The 22,387-nt window shown below is 38.4% G+C and overlaps 1 protein-coding gene across 1 annotated transcript; it reads right to left on the bottom strand.

Moving 5' to 3' along the window:
* Positions 1 to 6,247: 6,247 nt before the first annotated feature.
* SERPINB2 (serpin family B member 2) lies at positions 6,248 to 17,221 on the bottom strand. The gene is made up of 7 exons (XM_063077502.1): positions 17,054 to 17,221; positions 13,537 to 13,656; positions 11,842 to 11,970; positions 11,176 to 11,293; positions 7,637 to 7,779; positions 6,997 to 7,167; positions 6,248 to 6,652 (listed from the first exon to the last, which is right to left on the bottom strand). The coding sequence occupies exons 1-7, from the start codon at positions 17,219 to 17,221 to the stop codon at positions 6,248 to 6,250; spliced, it is 1,254 nt and encodes a 417-aa protein (XP_062933572.1).
* Positions 17,222 to 22,387: the final 5,166 nt, after the last annotated feature.

Here is a 22,387-nt window from a genome sequence, read left to right as displayed (position 1 = left end):
TGTACCAACGGAAAGGCATGTGTTGACAAAGTTTTGGTTTCACCGTGACTTGGAGTTAACAGAGATGCTGTTGAAATCTTCCTAGCCATAGGTTTACACTTAACCAAACGGCTTCGCAGCCTCTAAGTCATGCCTAGGAATGGCTCCCACCTACTCCAAAAGCTGATAGTAATCCCAGGTTAACATTATTTGATTTTTTTTTTAAAGATAATTTTGTAGTAATTTTACACCCTCATAAAATGTTAGAAATTTGCTTGTATTTTTTTCTTGACAAATCAAACACTATCTTGAAAATAACTTCTCTACTTCCGTTAAGGTTATATTTATTCAAATGACATTTTGCTTACTGCCTGTATGTTAAGCTTTAACTTTATAAAACTCATGAATTACATTCACGTGGAAATGTTCGGCTTTGTGGCTGTATCATACTCTCCATGAAGCAAGGAGAAAGTAACATCTTACTTTTATCTGCAGTTTATGGTTATTCTAGAGTTTATTTACTTGTAACAAATTCCTGAAAACAATAATTATCTAAGGAAATAATTTTCTAAGGAAAGAGCCAATTTATTGTGAAAAGTTAATATCCAGTTATCTTCAGAATCACTAATTCCCTCATTAATATAATCATTAATATACCTGGTATAGCCCAGAATGTATAAAAGGAACAATTTCTGGGGTTTTTGTTTGTTTGTTTTTAAGAAATTTAATGGAGTACTAAGTCAGCCATTAGTAATATTTAACAACAGTGAAAAGTGCTTTCTGAAGGGCATAGAATTTGGGGATGATATCTTATAAAAAATAATTCATCCATACAAGTGTTGAACAATTTCAGAGAAGACCATAAACGTCTAGATCGGAAAATTACTGTTATTTTCAAAACGGATTGCTCTTTTGCAGTTTTCGGGAGTTATACAATGGTTATTTACATATATATATATAAGTTTAATGTATAACCAAGCTTAGGGGAAAAGGTGAAGAGAAGCAGGCAAGTAAGTAAAGGATAGCATCATCCATTAAAATGTCTCATCATAGATACACATGATCCTAGCATATCAGAGTTAAAAAAAAAAACCTTGGCGTCTCCCTAATCCAACTCCCCCACTTTGTCTAAGAAACTAAGGCCCAGAGAGGTTGAATGAGCTGACGAAGGATGCACAGCTATCTAACAAGAGTCCAAACTGCAACCCCGTTCTCTTAACTCTGAATACAGTTGCTTTTGTCATTGTATTTCACTGTCTTTAAGATTTTAATGGTGAGAGAGAGAGATTGTGTGATGAAGGAGGATTGACAGGAGGAGAAAGAAGATCAGAAGAGAAATAATGTTGAGCAGCAGGGAGCAGGAAGGATTCCTGTCCCTTTCCCATGAGAGACAATCCAAGACCTCTTGCCTTGCTGATGATACTGCTGATGTTACTTTCTTCCTGGAGTGTGCATGACAGAAGATAACACCTCTCCCCAGCCCTAGCACGTCTCTATTCACTGAAAGCCCTTCTGAGGAAGATAGGAGTTTGGCACGTTTTATGAAGAGCGCCTGGTGTGAGTGGGGGTTAGGGACTTAGATCACTCCATGGAAGAGAAGAAAGCTAATGGCCTTTGGAATGGGGGCCAGGAGAAGAGTGGGGTGTTGGGTGGGAGGGACCAGTTAGAGCATCAAATCATTAATTCCATGTTTCAATGACTAGAATAGAAATTCATGATGCCAAGCCCACTGTTCTGAAAGGTTAGAAGGGTTTTGGCTCAATTATTCTGGGAATATTCTATTTCTCTCTGTCTATGTTGACAGATACAGAGGTAGCAAATCCAGAAATGTGACTGGAGGAAAATTCACTCGTGGTTTTACAATTTCTGATAAAACAATTTCTCAGACTTGTTTGGAAGTGAATGCTCTCTCCTACTTAGCCTTCTTTCCAGTACAAACTTTGAATCAGTTCACGGTTAAGTCTCTGACTTGTATTAAAAAATTCTTAGGGGATGGAGCCTTATTTATTATTTCTGCTTTCTTTTTTTTTTCTTTTTCTTTTTTTCATTTCTTATTTAGCTAAGCACTCCAACAAATAAGAAAAACATAAATAAACATGTTTAACAAAAAAAAAATTTACATACCTTGTTTTCTTCCACTGGGGCAGAATTGGCAATGTGTTCCCTTGGTAAGAGATTGTGGCTGAAGAGTTAAGTAACTTTCAACTTTTGAAACTTTAAAAACTCTTAGCTCCTCCCTCTTTCTTAACCCCACCCTTTGATTCTCTTTCACAAGCCTATAAATGCTTTCAGGCTTAGCTTGGCTAAAAGCTTAAAAAAAAAAAAAGTCACAGAGATAGACAGTTGAGGTTTTGCCTGAATTACTTAACTACCCACATCTTCCATGTCTATCTGCATGTAGAGACCTGAATTCTGACAAACCATAACTCACACTTGCCTTGCTTAACCCCTTTTCTAGTCTGCCAACTGACAACAGTTAGCATAGTTTTCTCCGGTACGTTTTTTTTGTTTTTGGGTTTTTTTTAAACGAAAACAGAAAGCATCAAATCAGTGAAATAATAATGGGCAGTAAAATGGAGACTATTGTTGCTGAATGATTTACTTGTTAAAGTTGCTCTCATAGTCCTATGAGAGAGGCACCCAGAAAATCCATCTGCTCTAGTTTGGAGTGTTGATGTGAAACCCAGAGCATAACTCCCATGAGTGGGATGTCAGTTCTCTTCACCAGCAGGGCCAAACGGTTTGGCTCAATGTTTTAGACACAATTACTTAGTGGAATGCTGTTTTATCATTTTCTGTTTCTCTTTTGTTTTTCCCTATTAATGTTTCTTTATGCCTCCTTATTTGTTGCACATAAAAACAACAGGTTAATTGTTCCATTTGTATGTGCATGGAGGAACGGTGAGGGCAGAGGGATGAGGACGGAAGAGAAAATCCAGAAGAAATTAAAAGAAAGGAGGAGCCTTGCTATTTATAACATATTTGCTGTATTTTTCTTCATGCAGTTTCCATTTTTCTCCTATCAGGGGCACACATTATCTTCTTGCAAGCTGGCTCAGAGTTGAATATGTGAATGTTGGTTTGGTACCCACAGCAGAGTGTTACCCTGGATTTCACTAGGAAATGAGACCTGTGATGTGAAATTGCCTGATGCCTGTTGACTTGCACTGAGCAGATATTATTACCCATGGATGCCCCCAGGACTGTTATTAGCTGAAAGTGTCCTATGAGGGCTCCAGATGGAGGGACTGCTTACCTTAACTGACAGCAGTTCACCAGAGAGTGACTTGGGCTGCATGGCTGCACAGCATGAAGACTTTGCTCTTGGTGTTTCTGCTACATTAAATGTATCTGTGTAGATTCTGCTTTATCAGCCAAGAAATTGTTTCATCTTCTTTAAAGTCACAGACTAAGTTTCACTCATTTTTCCCTCCAAACCTTCTCTAGATTCCCTTCCCACTTACTTCTTTATTAAAGCCCCTGTGTATAAATATTCTGCCTACGTCAATAAAATCATGGCTGTGCATTCTTTTACTGCCTGTCGAGAAGCTGGAAAAGAGATAGAGGTAATTATATCAAAGATTAACAATGCAGTATTAGTAGCATAATTTGTTTGTTGTTATTATTTATTACTGCCCTGTGTATACATAGCGATATGTACATATATTACTAGTAAGGATGGAGGAACAGGAACTAAACAAATGAGGAAAAGAAGTGAAAGGAAGAATTTTTGCTCTAGTTTTTTTATTACACTTAATGTTTGGACCATAGGAGTTTATTAGGTTTCTAAAAATTTTAGAAAAAGAGAAAAGCGCCCCAGGCACATCAATATTATTCTAGTAGGAATCCAGAAGAAGAGAACATATGGAATGTAGCAGAGGCAGTTAAGGTAATAACAGCTGTCTTAGTTCAGGCTGCTATAACAAAATACCATAGACTGAGTGACTTAAACAACAAACCTTTATTTCTCACAGTTTTGGAGACTGGAAGTCTGAGACCAGGGTGCCAGTGTGGTTAGGTTCTAGTGAGGTCTCTCGTGCTGGTTCACAGACGGCTGCCTTCTTGTTGTATCTGCACAAGGCAGAGAGAAAAAGCTCTGGTGTCCTCAGCTCCTTAAGGGTGCTAATCACATTATGGGGATTCTACTCTCATGACCTAATCTAACACTAATTACCTCCCAAAGGCCCAGCTCTAAATACTATAAAATTGAGGATTAGAGTTTCAACATATGAATTTTGGGTGGATACAAACGTTAAGTCCATAGTAATGTCTGAAGGTTTCCCAGAACTGAAGCAAGGTGTAAGTTTCCAGATGAAAGAATCTGCTAATGAACAGGATACATTTTTTAAAACACAATTTTAAAAACCCCCGTCATGCAATGAAATATCAAAGAACATCAAGAACAAAAAAAAATTATTATAACTTCAAGGAGTGAGAATTTTCTTGAAATCAACTTTCCTATCAAAAGCTTTGGATGCCAAATGATAATAAAATTGTATCCTCAAAGTGCTGAAGAATGCTTTAAACCTAGAATTCTACACATGTACTCTAACTCAATACTGAGGGTGAAGTATGTATATTTTAAGGTACAATGATTCATAAAGTTACCACCTACCACCTTTTGGAATAGAAAATGAATCTTAAAGTATGTAGGAAAATGCGAGAAGCATGAACCCCTATTTTCAACAATGTCAGTTTAGAGGAAATACTCATATACACCATGATTCAAGCCTTGAAAATTGAACTGAATAACTTTCTGGGATTCTATGCATATGTTTGACTAGCTGACAGTGAGATGGTTTTATTACTTACACAGATAATAATGATCATAATCACTAGTATTTATTAAATGTTATATATGCCAGTCTTGTAAATTGCTTGATGTATATGAACTAATTTAATCATCATAGCAACATTATGATAAAAGCAGTATTTTCTCCAGCTAAAAAAAAAAAAAAACTCAAGTAAAAGGAAGCACCATATTTGGCCTTTGATTATACCCCTTGAAAGAGTTAGAACTGGGATTTGGATACACATGGTCAAGATCCTAAGATATCTTTTTTAACCCCCACACTGTAGTGAATCAGCCATTCCTGCCTTTCATCAAAGACAGTGCAGTGTCTGGGATACGTTTCCAGGATCCAGCCACACTTCTGCAGTCAGATTCTGCTGCCAGTTCAGACCCCCAAACCTATGACTTGCCTTAGTTCTCAGATCTTAACTTGTGTTCTTCTCTGCCTCTGTCCCGCTCAAAAGTATTCAGTGCTGTTTGAAACAAACACCCTAAAAAGGAGCCACCTTATGTTTCCCCTCCTGCCCCTGTATCCAGCCCATCTCCACTGCTCTGAACTCTGTTTTCAATGATTGTGACCTTGATTTTTTGTCTGGACCACTGGACTTGATGTTTAATTCTGGTGCCCTTGAGGTTTAGACTCTGATTTCCCCAAAGATCTCTGACCTAGACTTTTCTCCTGAATTGCTATGCTTTCTGCTACTGTGAGAAAACAAATTTAGTCCATGATCCCACTCACCCTTAATGTTTTGTCTTCTTGCAAGAGGGCTAGTTATGCCCTTGGCTGCTTTATCCTTCTATTCTTTTTCTGAGTTCCCACAAATGAGCCATGATACTCAACTTCTGGGAATTAAAGTATAACAGGTCTTATGATCTGCAGATTTAATGGAATGACAACAAATGGTTGCATGGAAGCATGTTTATTTGTTATATATTTGCAATTTTACATAAGTTACAGACATATATGTGATACATAATGTTAGAAATGCACATATATTTTTTCCTGCTGTTCAATGCTTTCTTCTATGTATTTATTATGGAAGAACATGGAGGGACACCTACTCATCCTTCATTATAAGAATAAGTAAATCCATTTCTTTGGATAGTTAACCGATCACCTGATTCAATAACTTTATCAGTTAACATTAAATAGACAATGAAAAATAATTTAAAAAACACCATTATATAAAATAATAAATAGCACAGTAAAAGTTAATGCTATAAAATAAACTAATCATAAGGAACAACTAAATGGGCATCATCCCATTTTAGGAGAACAAATAATAGAGTTGTCATGTTATGACTGACAGGTGTCTAGTTATGTCTGTTTATATTTAGTGGGTAGCAAAAGTTGTTCAGAAGAACAGAAATATGTAAAAAAAAAAAAAAAGAATAAATTTTTGGCACTTGAGATAGCAGTTCTGAGGCTTACAGCTCATGTTGCAAAATCCTGTGCAGAAACAGAATCTTTCAATTTTAAGGTGAGGAAAATCTGCCAAAAAATAAAATACTCTTCGATATTTTGTGCATGATAAGGAAGAGGAAAGGATGATCTGCCACAAACTGTGGACCTCCATGACCAGTCCTCCCCGTCATAACACCCCCGGTGCCAGCAGCTGCCTCGGTGCCCTCCTCGTTAACATCCACCGTGGCTTGATGGAAGACTTCAGAAAGGAACAGGTCATTCCTCTCTGACATTCCTAGAAAATTGGCCTGGCCCTTGTTGAAGGCATCTTCCATGCCCATGCTTCTCAGAATGGATTTGAGTTCATAATGCTCTTCTAATTTGAACTGGGGGATGTAGACTTCAACGTTATCTTCAGCCATCCCATCTTGGCTGATCCACTTGCTGAGTTTGTCATAGGTTATTTCACTTTCCAGCTGCAAATCAAAACAAAAAAACAAAACAAACAAATCAAACAAAAAGACAATGAGTGTTAGAAAAGAAGGAAAAATACTCTAAGTCAAATGTTAAAAAATCAGTGACTTTAACTTTAGTATATTGTAAATGATATAAAATTTTAACAGATTGGTCAAATATCTGCTGCATGTGAGACACATGCTTAAGGCATTAAATGAAATTTTGAGATATGCCACGTTTACTATGAACTGATTCACATATTTTTGTGTGAAATAGCACACCGTTACCTAAGGTGTAGACTTTCATATCGTGAAACGTGGGTTTAGCCCCAGAAGTTTAAAATAACTGAAAGTAAATGCCTCACCAACTCCAAGCCAGTGGAGTTCAAGCCATCAGCAATTTCATCTGGAAGCAACAGGAACATGCTGACATCTCCAGCATAAGGGAGTTCTAGAATCTGAGCCTTTAGGTCTTCTATGTATCCAATGTTCAGACTTCCATGCAAGTACATCATCTGTACAGGTGTCCGCTTAGTCTACAAGTATTAAAAAGTAAACGATGAAAGTCAATTGTAAGACATTAAGAGATTTACTATTAGGCATAAAAGAGAATGTGTTCTGCTTTAGTGTGGGAGCAATGTGTTTTTAAAAATCAACAAGATAAATTATTTATATACCCTTAGAGTAGGTACACTGATCTCATTAGATTTTTCAAGTTTATATCCATTATTTAGTTAAGATAGACAACAATAATAATGATGATAATAATACTAAAACACTTTTCAGTACCTATTATGGGCCATTCTTCTCTACTCATAACTGCCTCTTAGGAAATCACTGAATGATATTCAGTAGCTAGAAAGAGTCAATCAACTGCCCAGAATGCATAACTGGTAACTAGCAAGTCATGTAGGAGAATGAATGCATGGTCCCTAATTTTTCTGTCTTTGTCTTGTCTAAGGCCTTAAAATAAATGCTAGAAAAATGCATATTGTTGTGTCATACCAAGTTCACACGGAAAGGATAAAGCCCATTCAGTTTCTTTTCAAATGGAGTTTTCCACTTTCCCTTGAAGTAGACAGCATTCACCAGGACCATCCTGGTCTCCCCATCTACAGAACCTTCAGGTAACAGGTTTGAGATTTTGCCTACAAAAAAAATAGCATATGTTTAGGTTTTGTGATCAAGAACTGTGATGTTAAATGATTTCTTGAATCTTTCAGATAGCCATCAAACTCAGTGTCCACGTTTGTCAAACTCTGCAGAGATGTTGATCTTCAAGCTGAAGTTTTTCTCTACATTTATTTAAAATATAAGTAAAATTGAAACAAATTTCTCAGGTTTGCAAAATCCAAGAGAAAATGAGGAAATAATGCATTCGAAATTTAGAATTACTACCAAATTTGGAAAGATTTTCACTTTTCTAAAATTTTTTCTCAAAGTTTTGCAGTTGTATGTATGAGAGTTATTCAGTTCAGAAGTCAGTGAAAGTCTCTTAAGGAACATAATAGTGCCTTTTTACAGTATTTCACTTAGTCCTTCTAGATCTTGTCTAGACAGTCTATGGATCTGATTTGATTCATTCAAAAACTTTTTTTTTTTTAAGCTGTGCTAGACCTAAACTAGGTGAGGTGCAGATACCAGGGATGAGAAAGAAAGAATTATCCTGAATGAGCCTAGGAGACAGGAAGAGGCATTCAAAATCAGTTGTGAAACAATGTGTGATAAGTTCTGCAATTAAGCTAAATAATGTAATGCACTATGAAAAACCAGAGAAAGGGAGTAAAGGAGTGAGCCAGAGAAGATTCTCAGAAATGATGACATCTGAATGTGGTCATTTAAAAAAATTTTTGATTTAAGAAACAGTTCATTTACAGCGAGTACCTGTCTGCAGTATTCCAGCCTCTAAAATATATTATTTAATCCTCACAACTGTGCTATTAGATGGGTATTATTAATGTCATTTTACACAACAGAACACCATAGTGAGAGAAGTTAGCATTCTCCTGAAGGTTACAGCACTGGTGAGTGAGTAAGTGTTCTGTCTTCACAGTACACCACCTTCAAGTATTGCTAACAGATATTGGTCTCTAATTAAAAAAATCACTGTGGTCTCAGCTTCAATATATACATTTAATATGTTTATTCAATATATTCCCTAAGCAACTAAAATTCTTGATTAGTATTGGGGTCTACTAATATTGTATCTAACTTTGTGATGCATAGGCAAAACTAGTATTTGATCATAATGTGATAAAATGGAAAATTCTCTCAAATTATTATGAAAGTTGATAAAACAGTGGTCTCAAGTGGCTGCTTGGCATTTTGGCAATACACTGATTTACAACCATCGAACACAATGTTTAAAGAGCAAAACAAGTCTTGCTGTTCTTTAAAGAAAGCAAAACTTCCACATTTCTTTAATTCTGCTGTCCATTTTTACTTTCACTTCTGTTAATCTTCACCTTCCCTGCTTCCTTTGTGTCAGTGGTTTCTCAATATTTTAGAACAGTAATTTAAAAATCTACAATGGAAATGAAGAACTAAAGGAAATTAATGATCTTCAGATAAATATAAAAGATTTTTAAAATTCCACAGAACTTAATTCATGTGTGTTTTCCATTGTGGTAGCTAAGAAATCAAGACACCAAACTATTCTTGAAACAATGTTTTAATATAGGAGTTAAATGAAAATTCATTGTTTGCATTCAGTTGTCAAATCTTTAACCACCCATTTGAAGAATTAGACTAGAGATCTGAAGAAGAGGTGAGCACGGCCTTACCACTAACTGGCCTTGGCGTCTTAGCCTAACCCCTCAGGGCATCGAGTCCACCGCCCACAAAGTGGTAAGTTTGAATAGGTACTCTCCAATGACATTTCCAATCCTAACAGCTCATAAATCCGTGAAATGGCTAAACAATTCTGCTTCCATGATAATCTCTACTTTTTTCCTCTTAGAAATCCATTTATATGTTATTATTCAACAGTTATTTATTTAAGGCCTGTAATGTTACCTGGAAATTCAGAAGAATGAAGGATTTCCATTGTCAACAAAGGACTGTACTAATTTTTGTGGGGACACAAGAGAAGTCTGACACACTGGCCCTACCCTCAAATGATTATACTCTGGGTGGGAAGGCAAAGCAAACTTAACTAAAATCAGCTCTATAACAGTTCAAGGCTGTGTATGGTACACGTTAACATGAGTTATGAAGCTAAGAAAGCAATAAGGGGGTTGAGAAAAAGGAAAGATCAGGAAGTGGTTGGGAAACACTTTCAGGAAGATGTAGGGCTTTGTTTGCCATTTAAATTGAACCCTGTAGTTAAGGGAGCCATATAAAGAAAGTTTGGAAGGATCAATGAACATGCTGTGGGGGCGGGGAGGAAGCTAAGGAAGTCAGCAGAAGACAAGCACGGTCTGTTAGATTTCTGAGAAATCAAATGTCAAGGTAAAGAATGAGACCTTCTCCTGAGGACAGCAGGAGGTTACAGAAATTTTTTTAGCGTGGGCATGGCATAAGTGTGTTACTCTACCTCTTTAGTTTCACCTGTTCCCTTAGCACTCTATACCAGACCAGACTATTCATTCATTTCCTCGAAGGGTCAAGGTCTCTCAACTCTGGCCTTGGCACATGCTGTATGCTGTGTCTGGGACTCTCCCCAGTCACCATGCCTTTTGCCTGGCCACTGCACACCCTCTCAATCACACTGAAACATTTCTTATTCCAGTCAGCCGCTTCTACTATGTGCTGCTCTCTCACAACACCCTGTACTTCTCCATACAAATACTATTACTCTATAGTAATCACCAATTTGATTGAATGCCTTCCTAGACTGTAAGTTCTCTGGTGGCAGGGTTTACCATTTCTGTCTTCATCTCCAAGCACAGTGTATAAGATGCAGTGGATAAATATTTGTTGACTGAATGAATGAATTCAATAACAATGAATGAATGATTTAACTTTGAGTCATTGTAAAAATACAAAGGGAGGTAGAAGCCCATGAAAGAATTAAAGCACAAGTTTAAATCATAGAGGTGGCTTAGATAATCAAAGAGAGATGAAGCAGGGACCAAAAGAATTTGACAATGGATTGGCTCTGCATAGTGAATGAGAAGAAAGAGTTAAAGTAACTTTATGATCTTTCCCTCCTCCATTGCCAGGATTCTTTATAGCTCACACCAGTTAGTCAGCTCAGGGTCAAGCCTTTGTTTTTGTTCACTGTGGACGAAAAGTACACAAATATATTTCAAATATACTTCCTATGTTCGAAAACCTCTGCTTCCTCTCATGTTCTGTTCTAAGGTAATGTCCAAAATCATAATATTTAAGTACTTAACATATGTCTTCCATTAGTAGGCCTCAATTATTTTTTCTTACTTAAAACACCACTCAGCCAAACAGAAATAAATTTACATTAACCAAAGTAACTAACACCGGACAAATTTTAAGGGGGTGAGGGCTAAGTTCAAGGATGGTTTTTAAAAAATACATTAGATGTTTCTAAGTGGAAAGAAGAAAAGAAAATATTTTCATGCTTTTACCTTTGGTTTGAGTATTAACCCAGGAATTAATCTTTTTTCTGGCTTCTTCTGCACATTCTAGGAAGTCTACTGCCTGGGGTTCTGTAGAGTAATATTTCTTAGAGAGTTTCATGTATTCCTTGAAAGCAAGAAAATGCCAAAGGTTACGTAGAATATATACAGAACAAGCCATGGTGTAATTGTAAATTACGGGCTTCCCCATCAAACTTGGGAGGCCTGGGGCAAGGGTGGGGGTGAAGGTTGGCCATGGCGGGAAGGTGGCTGTTAGGGGTGGGCTTGGTTAAGTGGGATGGGGGGTGCTGAAAGAGGAAATAGTGCAGATTACAAGTTCTACATTGACCCCCTTCTGCACACTCCAGCCCCAAGTCTATCTGCCCTCTTACACTCTTTGCTTTGTAGACACTGCATAAGAGGAAAGAGGTTTGGCCCGTGAAAGCATGGCTCTGGAAAGCAGTTATGTTCCTCTCCTGATTTATTACTCTGCAAGTGGAGCATTTGGAACAGGAAAAGGACAACCCAACAGACAGAGAGAGTAGAAGGGACAGCTTCAATATGAGGCCAGATGTGGAATTCTGACCCTGCTTGTATGAACTGTAGAGAACTGCTTTGAAAGTGACCTAATTGCTGGTTTGGGGCCCAGCCATTTCAATGACAGATTTCACTTACTTCCTTGAATCCCACAGACTTCTCTCCAAACAGCTTATTGGCACTTTCCAATATAAAGTCCCCTGTGGATGCATTGATTGCAGAGCTGAGAGAGCGGAAGGATGAATGGATTTTATCTGCAGCTTGTGCCTTAAACAGAAAGAAGCAATTGTCTGTATATAACACAGGACTACTAAAGGAGATATTTCTTAAGCAATGATAATGTTTTCTCAATACAACCATAAAATGCTATATTAATGCATACTTTTTTCTGGTACTTTAGAGGAATCTTAGAGGAAGCAATTTCGATAAGGATGTGGTACATTAAAACTAATAAGATAAATTTTAATTTGCTTCAGATTTTGCTATGTCTATGCATTGGACTTAACCAGGAAGTAACCAACAACATAGAAGAAAGTTAGGCTGTTTTTCAGTTTCCCAAACTTCTATGTTTCTAAGGAACTTTTATATTTATAAAATGAATAAATTCTGGAGATATAATGTACAGCACGGTGATTATAGTTAATAATACTGTATTGTTTACACAAAATTAACAAAGAGAGTGTATTTTAAGTGCCCTCACCGCCCCCCCCACCACCACACACACACAGGTGGTAACTAATTGTGGTGGTGGATGTGTTAATTAATTTCATTGTGCTAATCATTCAACAATGTACAGGGCTCTCAAATCACCACGTTGTACACTTCGAATAAATACAATTATCATTTGTCAATTACACCTCAATAAAACTGGGGGGAAATGTTACCTTAGTAATAATCTAACAAAGTTTACATAGCTTCCATAGGTACTCATTTTATGGGGTACCCTATGCAGTGAAAAATCTGGGTTTTAGAAAACCACAAAAGTGAATGCTATTTCTAACCCACAACCTGAAATGTATAAGCTCTGTGACAGACTTTGGGCTCAGTCACAACAATAGGCTGGCTGGGGAGAGGACAGAGCCCTCCAGATGGACTGCCGGGTGTTGCAGAAGACCGGGCAGAATCTCCATATTATGGGGACTCTCTCCACCTCCTCAGCCCATAGTTCCCTGGGTGATGGGTACATGGAGCATCAGGGTGCCCAGGAAGAAGTTATGGGAAATATCTCCCTATAATCTAACTCATCAGCATGATTACAGAAGGTGGTTACTAATAGGAGCACATCTATACCTAGTTTCTATAAGTTAGCTGAAAAGTTGATATTTAAGGAAATGGAATATTGAAAAAAAGTATTACTACATGAGATAGATAATGGATGGACGGATGGATAGATAGATAGGTACATAGATGGGGGAGAGATATCTGAGAGTCAGTGGCCTCTCATGCAGTCATTGGGCCTGACCTTCCCTATTCCTCAATTATTTGTCACTCCCTATCCTCTCTACTTTGAAAATTCTCATCCATCCATGTGTATTCTAGGAGTCTCTACCATGGTTTTAGAATAAATTACACATACCCAACTAATGGCAGAGGGGCATGATAGAATTTAGAAATAGCTTGGCCTAAAGTCATGAAGTCTGGATTCTGCCCTGGCTCTGCCCTTTGTTATCGGTGTGACTTTAGGATATTTACTTAATGACTCTGAGTCTTAGTTTTCTTTCTGTGAATGGGAGAAGTTGTATGAGGTTTCTTCTCAGTCTAACACTGTGACCGTAAGACAAGAAGATTCCTGAAATAAGATACAAAAGAAATATGAATGAATGAGTCAGATACCTGCAAAATAGCATCAGGATAAGTACCCTTCTGGATCTGCTGCATGAATTGGCAACCGGTGAAGTTGTCTGGGGTCACTGAGGTGACTTCATTGACTTCAACTTTGTCAAACTGAAACACCTAAAATCAGAATTAGAGAGACGGTTACACTTTCCTGCTGAATTACTTAACTTTGAAAACCAATAGCTACCAGCTATCTCTAAGGGGTCCTATGTCTGGATCCCTGCCTTTGTGTATGGGGAACAAGCACAGATACTCTTTTTTGTAATATGAGAGTGTCAGCCAACCTAAATTTCCCTTACAAGAAGCAGCATGGGGTACTTTATACTAATTCATACATATACTGGACATTTTGAAAAACAATTTGTTACTATGAGATGATTTATAACTTCTTCCCTAAATTATCTACATTATCATCCAAGCCATAAATTGTCTTGAAAAAAATGCTGGTATTTTGAAGAAAGTAACAAGGTTAACTCAGAAACATGTATCTCTCTCTTCTCAGTGGCCTTATATAAAAAATACACTTCCAATCTGTCAAAAACAAGCCAAAGTCAGTTCAAGCATAAAAATGGGTCACTCAGTATTAACAGGTATCATATAAAATATTAACACATACCACATTCACACAGAGAGAGGAATTAACGTCTGTGGGAGGACAAATTACAGGGATCAGTCAGATGACAATATGAATCTCTTTGTATGTATGGGGGTCATTTCAGATAACACAGGAAAGCTGGCCCCTATCAAGCTTCCTCAGATTCCCTCCCCACAATACTGTCACCCGCCCAGCCTGGCCCTGCCAGTCTCAGCACCACAGGCTGACCCTGCTACCAACCAAACCCCCTATCCCCAACATCCTTGGGACCCACTGGACCCCAACATCCCTGCATGGCCCATGGTGCAGAAGAGCCGATCTGGTAAGTGGGTGGACAGTCGGGGCTCTGCTAATGAAGGAAAGGCAGCCTCGTCCAGCCAGTTGGTGAATTTCTGGACTAGAGGAAGAGGTGTTAGGGTTTGTGGGGCCTTCCTCTGCTCCTCCAGTCACGCATCCTAAGTCCTGCCAAACACTGAAAAGAAGTTGTCCCACTCTGCCCCACACAAGGGAAGAGTATTTCCTGTAACAGATTCTCTGGTTTTCCTCCCTTCCTAGGAAAGTGACCTTTACATCAGGGTTCACTTAGCTACACTAAAGCTTTCCCAAATCACTTCAAAAGTCACTTGGGGAGATGTCCTTGCAGGAGGGGGGATGAGAGGTGACCCTGGTCCACTCTGAGCCCATGGAGAAAATAGCAGAGCAGGCACACTGTCCAAAGAGGCAGCTGCGCCTGCACAGGTCTGTGGCCTCACCCTGAACATAAGAGCAGGCAAAACATTTCGCGCTGGCACACTAATCTCATATAGACCTGTGCTCTCTAGGAGTTTATGCCTCTTTATCCTTTTCTTTCAGTACAACTGTACTACCTCTACCAGCTACACCAACCCCCAGCTAGGTGGCCTCTTATCCTCATCTCCTCAACCGCAGGATGAGTACAGTAATCACAGCACCTCCATCACAGGGTTTTGTATTATGTGAGGAAATTCAAAAAAAGTTCTTAGAAAGGTGCCTGGGCTAAGGCACTAATAAGTATTAGTTATTATTAAAATGAATGCCACTAGGTGCTTTACCTATTATCTCTAATTTTCACAACTGTCTTGCTGTTGTCATTTTCATTTTATAGATGAAAGAACAGACTCAGAGGGCTTTCAATGCCCACACTCACACAGGTAGTAGGTGGCAAAGCCATGACTCAAACACAGGTGAATCTGTCCCCCAAGCCTGTGCTTCTTCCTCTAAGCCAAGGAACTTTTTTTCTTACTTGGGAAGCAATCAAACTGGCTTTTGAATGCTAAAAGCTGCACACGCAGCAGAGAGAAAATAGATTGTATATAATCCCTGCATAGTTCCAGGTGCTTAAAGCACTTTCTAGACACAGAAAAGCTGTCTTGTGTCCAGAGTGACCAATAAGTTAGTTTTTCTTAGTATCAAAATTAAGGTTTTTTTACTTTAACATCCCAGAGTACTTCATTTAGCATTTGCCCCAAAATACATTGCTTCTGATTTCTTTACTCTTAACGTATTAAGACCCAGATGTTTTCTGAAGTTTTCAAGGCAGTTTTCTATCCTTGTTTTTTCAAGGTAAGAAAGTAAAGGGGAAGGAGTGTTGCAAAATGCTGCTGGTATCAGTGAGTTGAGCAATTGAGTTTTGTTGTAAGTCTTGATGTCTAAACTGCCACAAACAGAGAGTGATCTATCTAATCCCTTGTCTTTTTGCAGTGAGATCGGCCAATGCTCTCTTTGTGAAACATCAAACTTCAGAGGAGGTCCACCTTACATGGGTCATCATGTCCCTGGGAAGGAAGTATATACAAGGTACTAAAAAAGTTCATGGAAAAATAGAATTAAAAGATAATACAAAGCCTTCCATGAACTTCTTGAAGACCCCTCGTATACTCAGGTACAGTTCTTATGGGAAACCAGACACCAGCCAGTGGTATTATGTTGTGACTGAAAGCATAATGCCTGCTTGTACTCAGAGCATTCAATTTTAATGTTTGTGTGTGTATATTAATGCAAAGGAACTTTAATGATATGATACCACGTCCAAGTCACTGACCAAGGTAAGAACAGGATCACGTGACTTTTAAATGTGCTGAGTGAATCCCTAGGAAGATTACAGTGAGCAACAGAGTTCAGCAGACTTTTAAGGCCTCAGGTGTGGTGGAAAGGGTCCCCTGACTGGGTCTGTGTCCATTCACCAAGGAAAAAAGGCAGCAGCTTTGATCCAGAAATCCCTCCCAATGCTGTCCCATGCCCGTGACCTCGATTTTGAAGGCTGGCCGTACTTAATGCCAGGCCACATATTGTCGATGTGACCATGCAGGACTGACAGGATCACGAGATCCTCTGGAGCTCATCACAATCCATGCATCTCTGTGAGTGTAGTGACAACCACAGCTCTGGTACATCTTTTTTTCTTATGACACTGTCTTAACTCCATTAAGAAGAGTTCTGTATAGAAATGGGGAACAAACACACCATGGTGGCAGAGTGATGGGTGAGAGCCTGAGTTAGGAGTTAAGAAGTGCCAGAGTCCTCACGCTGCCAGAGTTCTCTTCTGTAAAATGATATTTTGTCTTAAAACCAATTGAGATAATGCATGCAAAACATTCACTTTGAAAAGTCTGCACATTATATTATTAAAATGTAAGATGTTGTCACTATTCACTATTTCCAGTCTTTCAGGCTAAAAAAAGCCAATGTATTTTCTGCTATCCACAATTGAGGGTTTTCCTGGTTTGGCTGTTTTGTACATCTGAGTCTAAGGAATCCATGTTGTAAGGGCCAGCACTTTAGGAGCATGTGATGATTGCTGACCTTGCTATAGTCAAGATGACCTGAGCATAAACAAGAACAATCCTACAATTCAGTTTGGGAATCACACAGCCCTGATATGGAGCTTTACCACAAATGTACCTTGGCCATCTGGTCTTCTGTGTTGCCTCTGGAGCCCAGGTAGACCATGGCCATGGTGGATGAGATGCTCCATGGAGAAAAGAAGAGGTTCTGGGTGGGGCTTGTTATTGCCAGATGCTTGAAGAAATTGAGGGCAAAAATTGTGTTTGCCACATAAAGGTCTTCCATGGTCTCAATCTAGAAGGAAAGTAAGGAAGGAAAAAACAGCTCTAAATGTGATGTAACATTTGGGGTGAGGTCACCAGAGTAGTACAGGCTGTACCTGTATGGGTAGGGGATACGGGCTGCCCCTCTGCTCTTCCTCCAGGAAACAGCATGAGGGTCAGAGATAGCTTCACAGCCATGCAACCTGTGCAGCCACAGAGGGCCCCATGATTGTGCAACACTCGCCTGTCACCATCTTGAAATACTTAACCAAGAGGCCCCACATTTTAATCTTGTGCTGGACTGTAAATTGCACAGCCAAACCTGAGATACAGTAAACAGCTATATGATGAGTAGTGACACTTAATGGCACTCAATATGTTAGCGGTGATGACAGCAATAACAATAAATAGCATTTATTGAATTCTTGTTGTCTAACAGGTGTTGTTCTAAACCCTTTACCTGTACTAACCATTTAATCCTCACTGAAACCCTGTGAGGAAGGCCCTACTATGTTGTTACATAGAAAGAAATGGCCGCACAGAGAGGTTAAGAAAAGTGGTCACTGTCACTCAACTGCAAGGGGTGGGAGCAGGAACTGAAGCCAGGTAGGCAGCCTCCAGGTCATGCTCTCAGCCTCTATGCTGCTCCCCCCACACACACACCACACACACATCCAATACACACCCACACACACAGCAAATACACACATATTCAAACGTATGCCACGTGCATACACATTCTTGGGGGGTCCAGTTGAGACAATCTTCTTTCAAGTTCCCTGCTTCTAGAAGTGGCTTAGACTCATTGTTCCAGGATCAAACTTTTCTCCAGCCTCCACACTACACACCATACAAACTGCAGCCTTGCTACAAAAGGACTTTCTATATTGGGGAATTCATTATTGGGAATACCAGAAGGGCCTCCCACTTCTGCTACCCTCTGCCCCACCCAGTGAGAAGTCAATGCCAGGCGGGACAACAGAGATGGTCCCAGACATGTGAAACACACATATCCACTCAACTTATCAACCATCTGAAAATAAATGAGAGACACCCTTCTACGACCTAAAGCTCTGCAAGTAACCTAATGCTAGGACACACCCAAGGTGTGTGTCTCTGTTGGTATTGGCCAATGATCATCTTTCCAGCTGTATGTTTTGCTTTCATCATAGCTTAAAACATACCCTACAATTACCAAAATATATAAATATACCAAACGACGCTGACACTCATCATCCCTCGGGAAGCCTTCTTGCGATAATGGCTTCCCAGAACCGGGGAGGGGCTGGAGAAGTCCCTCAGGATGAGACATGTCCTGTAACTGTTATCTTGGCTCTCTGCAGCTGTGGTCTCACTCAGCAGGGCTTCACAACAGGGACCAGTTTTCACTTGTCTCTCTAATCCATGGTGATTCAGAATTTTATCAAGACAAAAATAGTAGGTTAAATAAAACTTGGCCCCAAAATTCTCTTACCTCCTCTTGTCACCTCATTTAATCTTTATAGGATTCATATGAAGAAGATATAATCATCTCTATTTTATAGATCATATTCTGATGCTCAGAGAGGTTAAGTAACTTGTATGAGTTCACACAGCTCACATATAATGGTTCAGGGATTCAAGTCCAGGTCTGCCTTAGGAAGTCCACTCTTTACAATGCCCCCCACTGCCTCACTTGCTGATGCATATTTTCACTATGATATGCAAGAGTTTAAGTAAGTTATAGTTTGAGAAATGCTAAAAAGAGTAAACGAAAGAGAAAAGTAGCAAGTCTGCAATGCTCCTAGAAGGCTTATTAAGTTAAAAAAAAAATCACTATTTTTTTTCTTCCTTCATCACAGAGATTAGATTAACATGTGGTTCTGAGATTTGTTTCCTCTTTCTTCTACCAACTTAAAATTGTCTTTATAATTAGTTAGATTTATTAATAGGTTTTTTAATAAATTGCCCAAAACCTTTTGGAAACAAACTGAATATTAATAACATAAATAAAACATTTCTCTATTCCCATGTAAAAATCAGAGATCAGAGCCAGAAAAGCAAATTTAGACTTCTCCTATACCTAGGTCTTTGTAAAAATATGCATAGTCAGACACTTTGACACTAACTAAATTTAAGTGTTAAGACGAAGTATCAGAAAGGGCTATTAATAGTAAGTTAGGATAGAAGGTAACTAGATAAAGAAAAATGACTTAATAAGAACAGAATCAAATTGTCCCAGATACATTTACTTCTTTTAAAAATAGTCTGAATTATACTTTTAAATGAGGTGTAATTAACTGTATTTATCATAAAAATAATATTTGATGTATATTATATTACAGTTACCAAATTCCCTCAGATACCTTTCGTTTAATTTGCATAATTATGTGCCTAGTAAAGTTTAGTAATTTCTGTTATACACATGAAAATATGAGGATGTAGATTGCACAAATGGTTAGTTTCAGAGAGTAGAATTGATTCCACCGTTCTGATTTCAAGTCTAGTGCTTTTCCTATGAACTTTTCAAATAAGGTCTGAGAGCTTCATAACTTTAGAAATCCATGAATATACAAAGACACACATATACTCTGTATCTTGGCATATAGTCAAGTCCTTACTTTATGTTTATGTAAGAATCTGCCAAGAAAATGCAAAATTAAAGTCATGGAGTGATGTCAACTACCATAGCCTCCCAGAACATGTACACCTATTGTAAATTTCTTAATGCTACAGTTAGTTATACAACTTCATTAATTTCCAATATTGTGTTCCTAATTAATGTTTAATATTGTCATTGAGATGAATGAATGGAATTCACATGTGGGGCTGGGCTCCTTGAAGTTTATGTTGGTTCCTGCAACACAAGTTGACAAATGCACCACTGAAACTTGGCACAGGTGATGAAAAATTGGGGAGGTGCCGCCAGGCTCACTGCCACAGTCTCTCTTCTCATTGATCCTGAATATTAGATTGCAGTTAGCTTTAGCATTAGAAAACTTTTTTTTTTTTGCAACTAGATGGTGCAAGTATTTTGAAATTGACCACAAAAGTCAATGAGAACTAAGATAAAACAATGGTTTCAAGAAAGCATCCCCTCAGAAATTGCCTCATTCTTTCCCTACAAAATTAAAAGCAGGGTTTTTTTTTAAAACTATACTTTGGTCAACCCAAAAACTAGTTTGACTGATTTTTCTCTTTCACTAAATTGACCATTATTGAACTAAATTCAATAAATATATTCTCATCCCAGATTTACCCAACCCAAATTGTTGCCTAATTTCTGCAGTTGTTCACTTTAGATAAAAAACTGAGTTCTCTTTTCCTTTTATTTATATGCAATTTATAGATTACTTTCAATTGCTTAAATGAAAATAGTTTAATTTTATCTAGCTACTTCTATCAAATTCAGTGTCAAAACAGTAGCTAGAATAAATGGCAAACAGGTTAGATATACGATATACATATTCTAACCTGTTCAATAAAATTGGCATTGCAAATTGAATATACATTTTGTTTTGGTTAATGCTGCATAGGCATGTGCTGGCTTCTGAAATTCAAAATTAAGTCTTACTACAGATTTAACTCAAATTTTGAACTAAAATATTTCAATTAAACAAACAACTAAACAAGAAAACATCATTCAATTTTTACTCACCCTCTACAAACATCCCACATCTTAGTTTTCAACAAATTAACAATACCTATATGAAGAAAGAGGAAAAAATGATACTGTATTTCCCATAGAAATGGCCACAGAAATCACTGAAATACCTTATTCTATGAGATCCTCTGAGTTGCAGTCTGACAGGAAATGCTTCTCTGAGAGTTGTTATAGTTCATACGTGGTAATGACCGGTTTTATAAAGCTCTGCCCCTCCCACTCAGCATTTTTCCCTCTTTCATTTGTGTCCTTTGAGTGATTCAGCACTTTGCTCAGAAAGACATCATTAGAATAGAAGTGCTTGTTCATAAAGGTAGAGTTTAAGAAATTTGTTGGGAGAATGACGTCACTCAGGAACTTAAGAATTTGGCGATATCGACACATACTGTCAAAGTTAGGTAAAACCTATCAGCACCAGTTTCCAGTCTTTCCCTGTACACCTGTACTCAAGGAGAGTATTAAATTCCACACGACTCTTTCTCGCTTTGGACAGCCATGGCCTCCAGGCTGTTTCTGATATGTAAAGACAATGGTGTCTTTTCTCTCTTTTGAGACCAGGCAGACCCAGGTGACCCTTTGGGCATGGGAAGGAAGAGAAAACCACTATTTTTATCTCTTAGAAGTTCTCTATTTCAAACTGTCTTACATTTTCTCAAGGTATAACTTTCTAAATAATTCTGGGTTCCACCCTAATCTCCTGTCATGAACCACACCCCCCAAAAAAACTTTTAATTTTCCCTTGATTAGAACATAGATCTTATCCTTACTACAAAATAAGAAAGTATTGACTCTTTTACAAGTTTTAATACCCTCTGGGACTCGGTTCTCTCCTCCAGTGAGTGCTCGGTGGTCTGGTGGTGGTCTGGGTTTCCTTCCTCCTTTTCAGCCTGATTTCCCTGGAGAGCCCCCTCTGACCGGGCCTGTGTGTCCAACTGCTCATCTGTTCTTTAACCACACACTGGCAGCTCAACAATTTGCTTCGGGTATCGAATGTACCTAGAATTTTAGCCACCCTTTGCTTCACTCAGCTTGCAGGCTCTGCTATTTCCCACCTTAATGCATCAAGATATTCTTCTCTTGAAGTATGCCATCCTTCCTTCACCCAGGTGATCCAAATCTGTGAGGTTCGAGTCATACCCTGTAACTTCCATGAAGTCCACTCTGATTCGTACAATGCTCAGTGAACTTCTACGTAGAATTGCACCTCTTAGAGTGGAACGTGCAATATAATAATCTTGGAATTCCAGCTATTTCATCTAAGTTAGGCTTCTTTCCTTAAATAGACTGCGCACTTGATTCCCCTTTAGCAGCAAGAACAGTTCTGAGTGTCAAGTGGATCCCTGCCAAATATTTCTCAATGAATTGTAAGATGCTAGAACTCTCTAGATAGGATCTACAGTGTGGTGAGCAAGGATATGGATTCTGAGAGACTCAGAAAGGTCTGACTTGAATCCTCTTTTTGCCATTTACTAATTATATAATTTTGCACACATTTCTCAACCACTCTAACCTTTAATTTCCTAATTAATGTTACTCAACTGGTAC

This window comes from Cynocephalus volans, chromosome 13, assembly GCF_027409185.1.
Source record: "Cynocephalus volans isolate mCynVol1 chromosome 13, mCynVol1.pri, whole genome shotgun sequence".
NCBI classification, from domain to species: Eukaryota; Metazoa; Chordata; class Mammalia; order Dermoptera; family Cynocephalidae; genus Cynocephalus; species Cynocephalus volans.
Note: the sequence above shows the minus strand (reverse complement) of the source record. Positions and strands in the feature narration are given on the sequence as shown.

Excerpts from the sequence above, each read along its gene's own strand:
- SERPINB2 (XM_063077502.1), bottom strand. The coding sequence starts at position 17,221 with ATGGAAGACCTTTATGTGGCAAACACAATTTTTGCCCTCAATTTCTTC. Across the intron at positions 11,294-11,841 it reads AGTCTGTGGGATTCAAGGAA|GAATACATGAAACTCTCTAA; the intron begins GTAAGTGAAATC and ends CTTGCTTTCAAG. Across the intron at positions 7,780-11,175 it reads GGTTAATACTCAAACCAAAG|GCAAAATCTCAAACCTGTTA; the intron begins GTAAAAGCATGA and ends TTTTTTTTGTAG.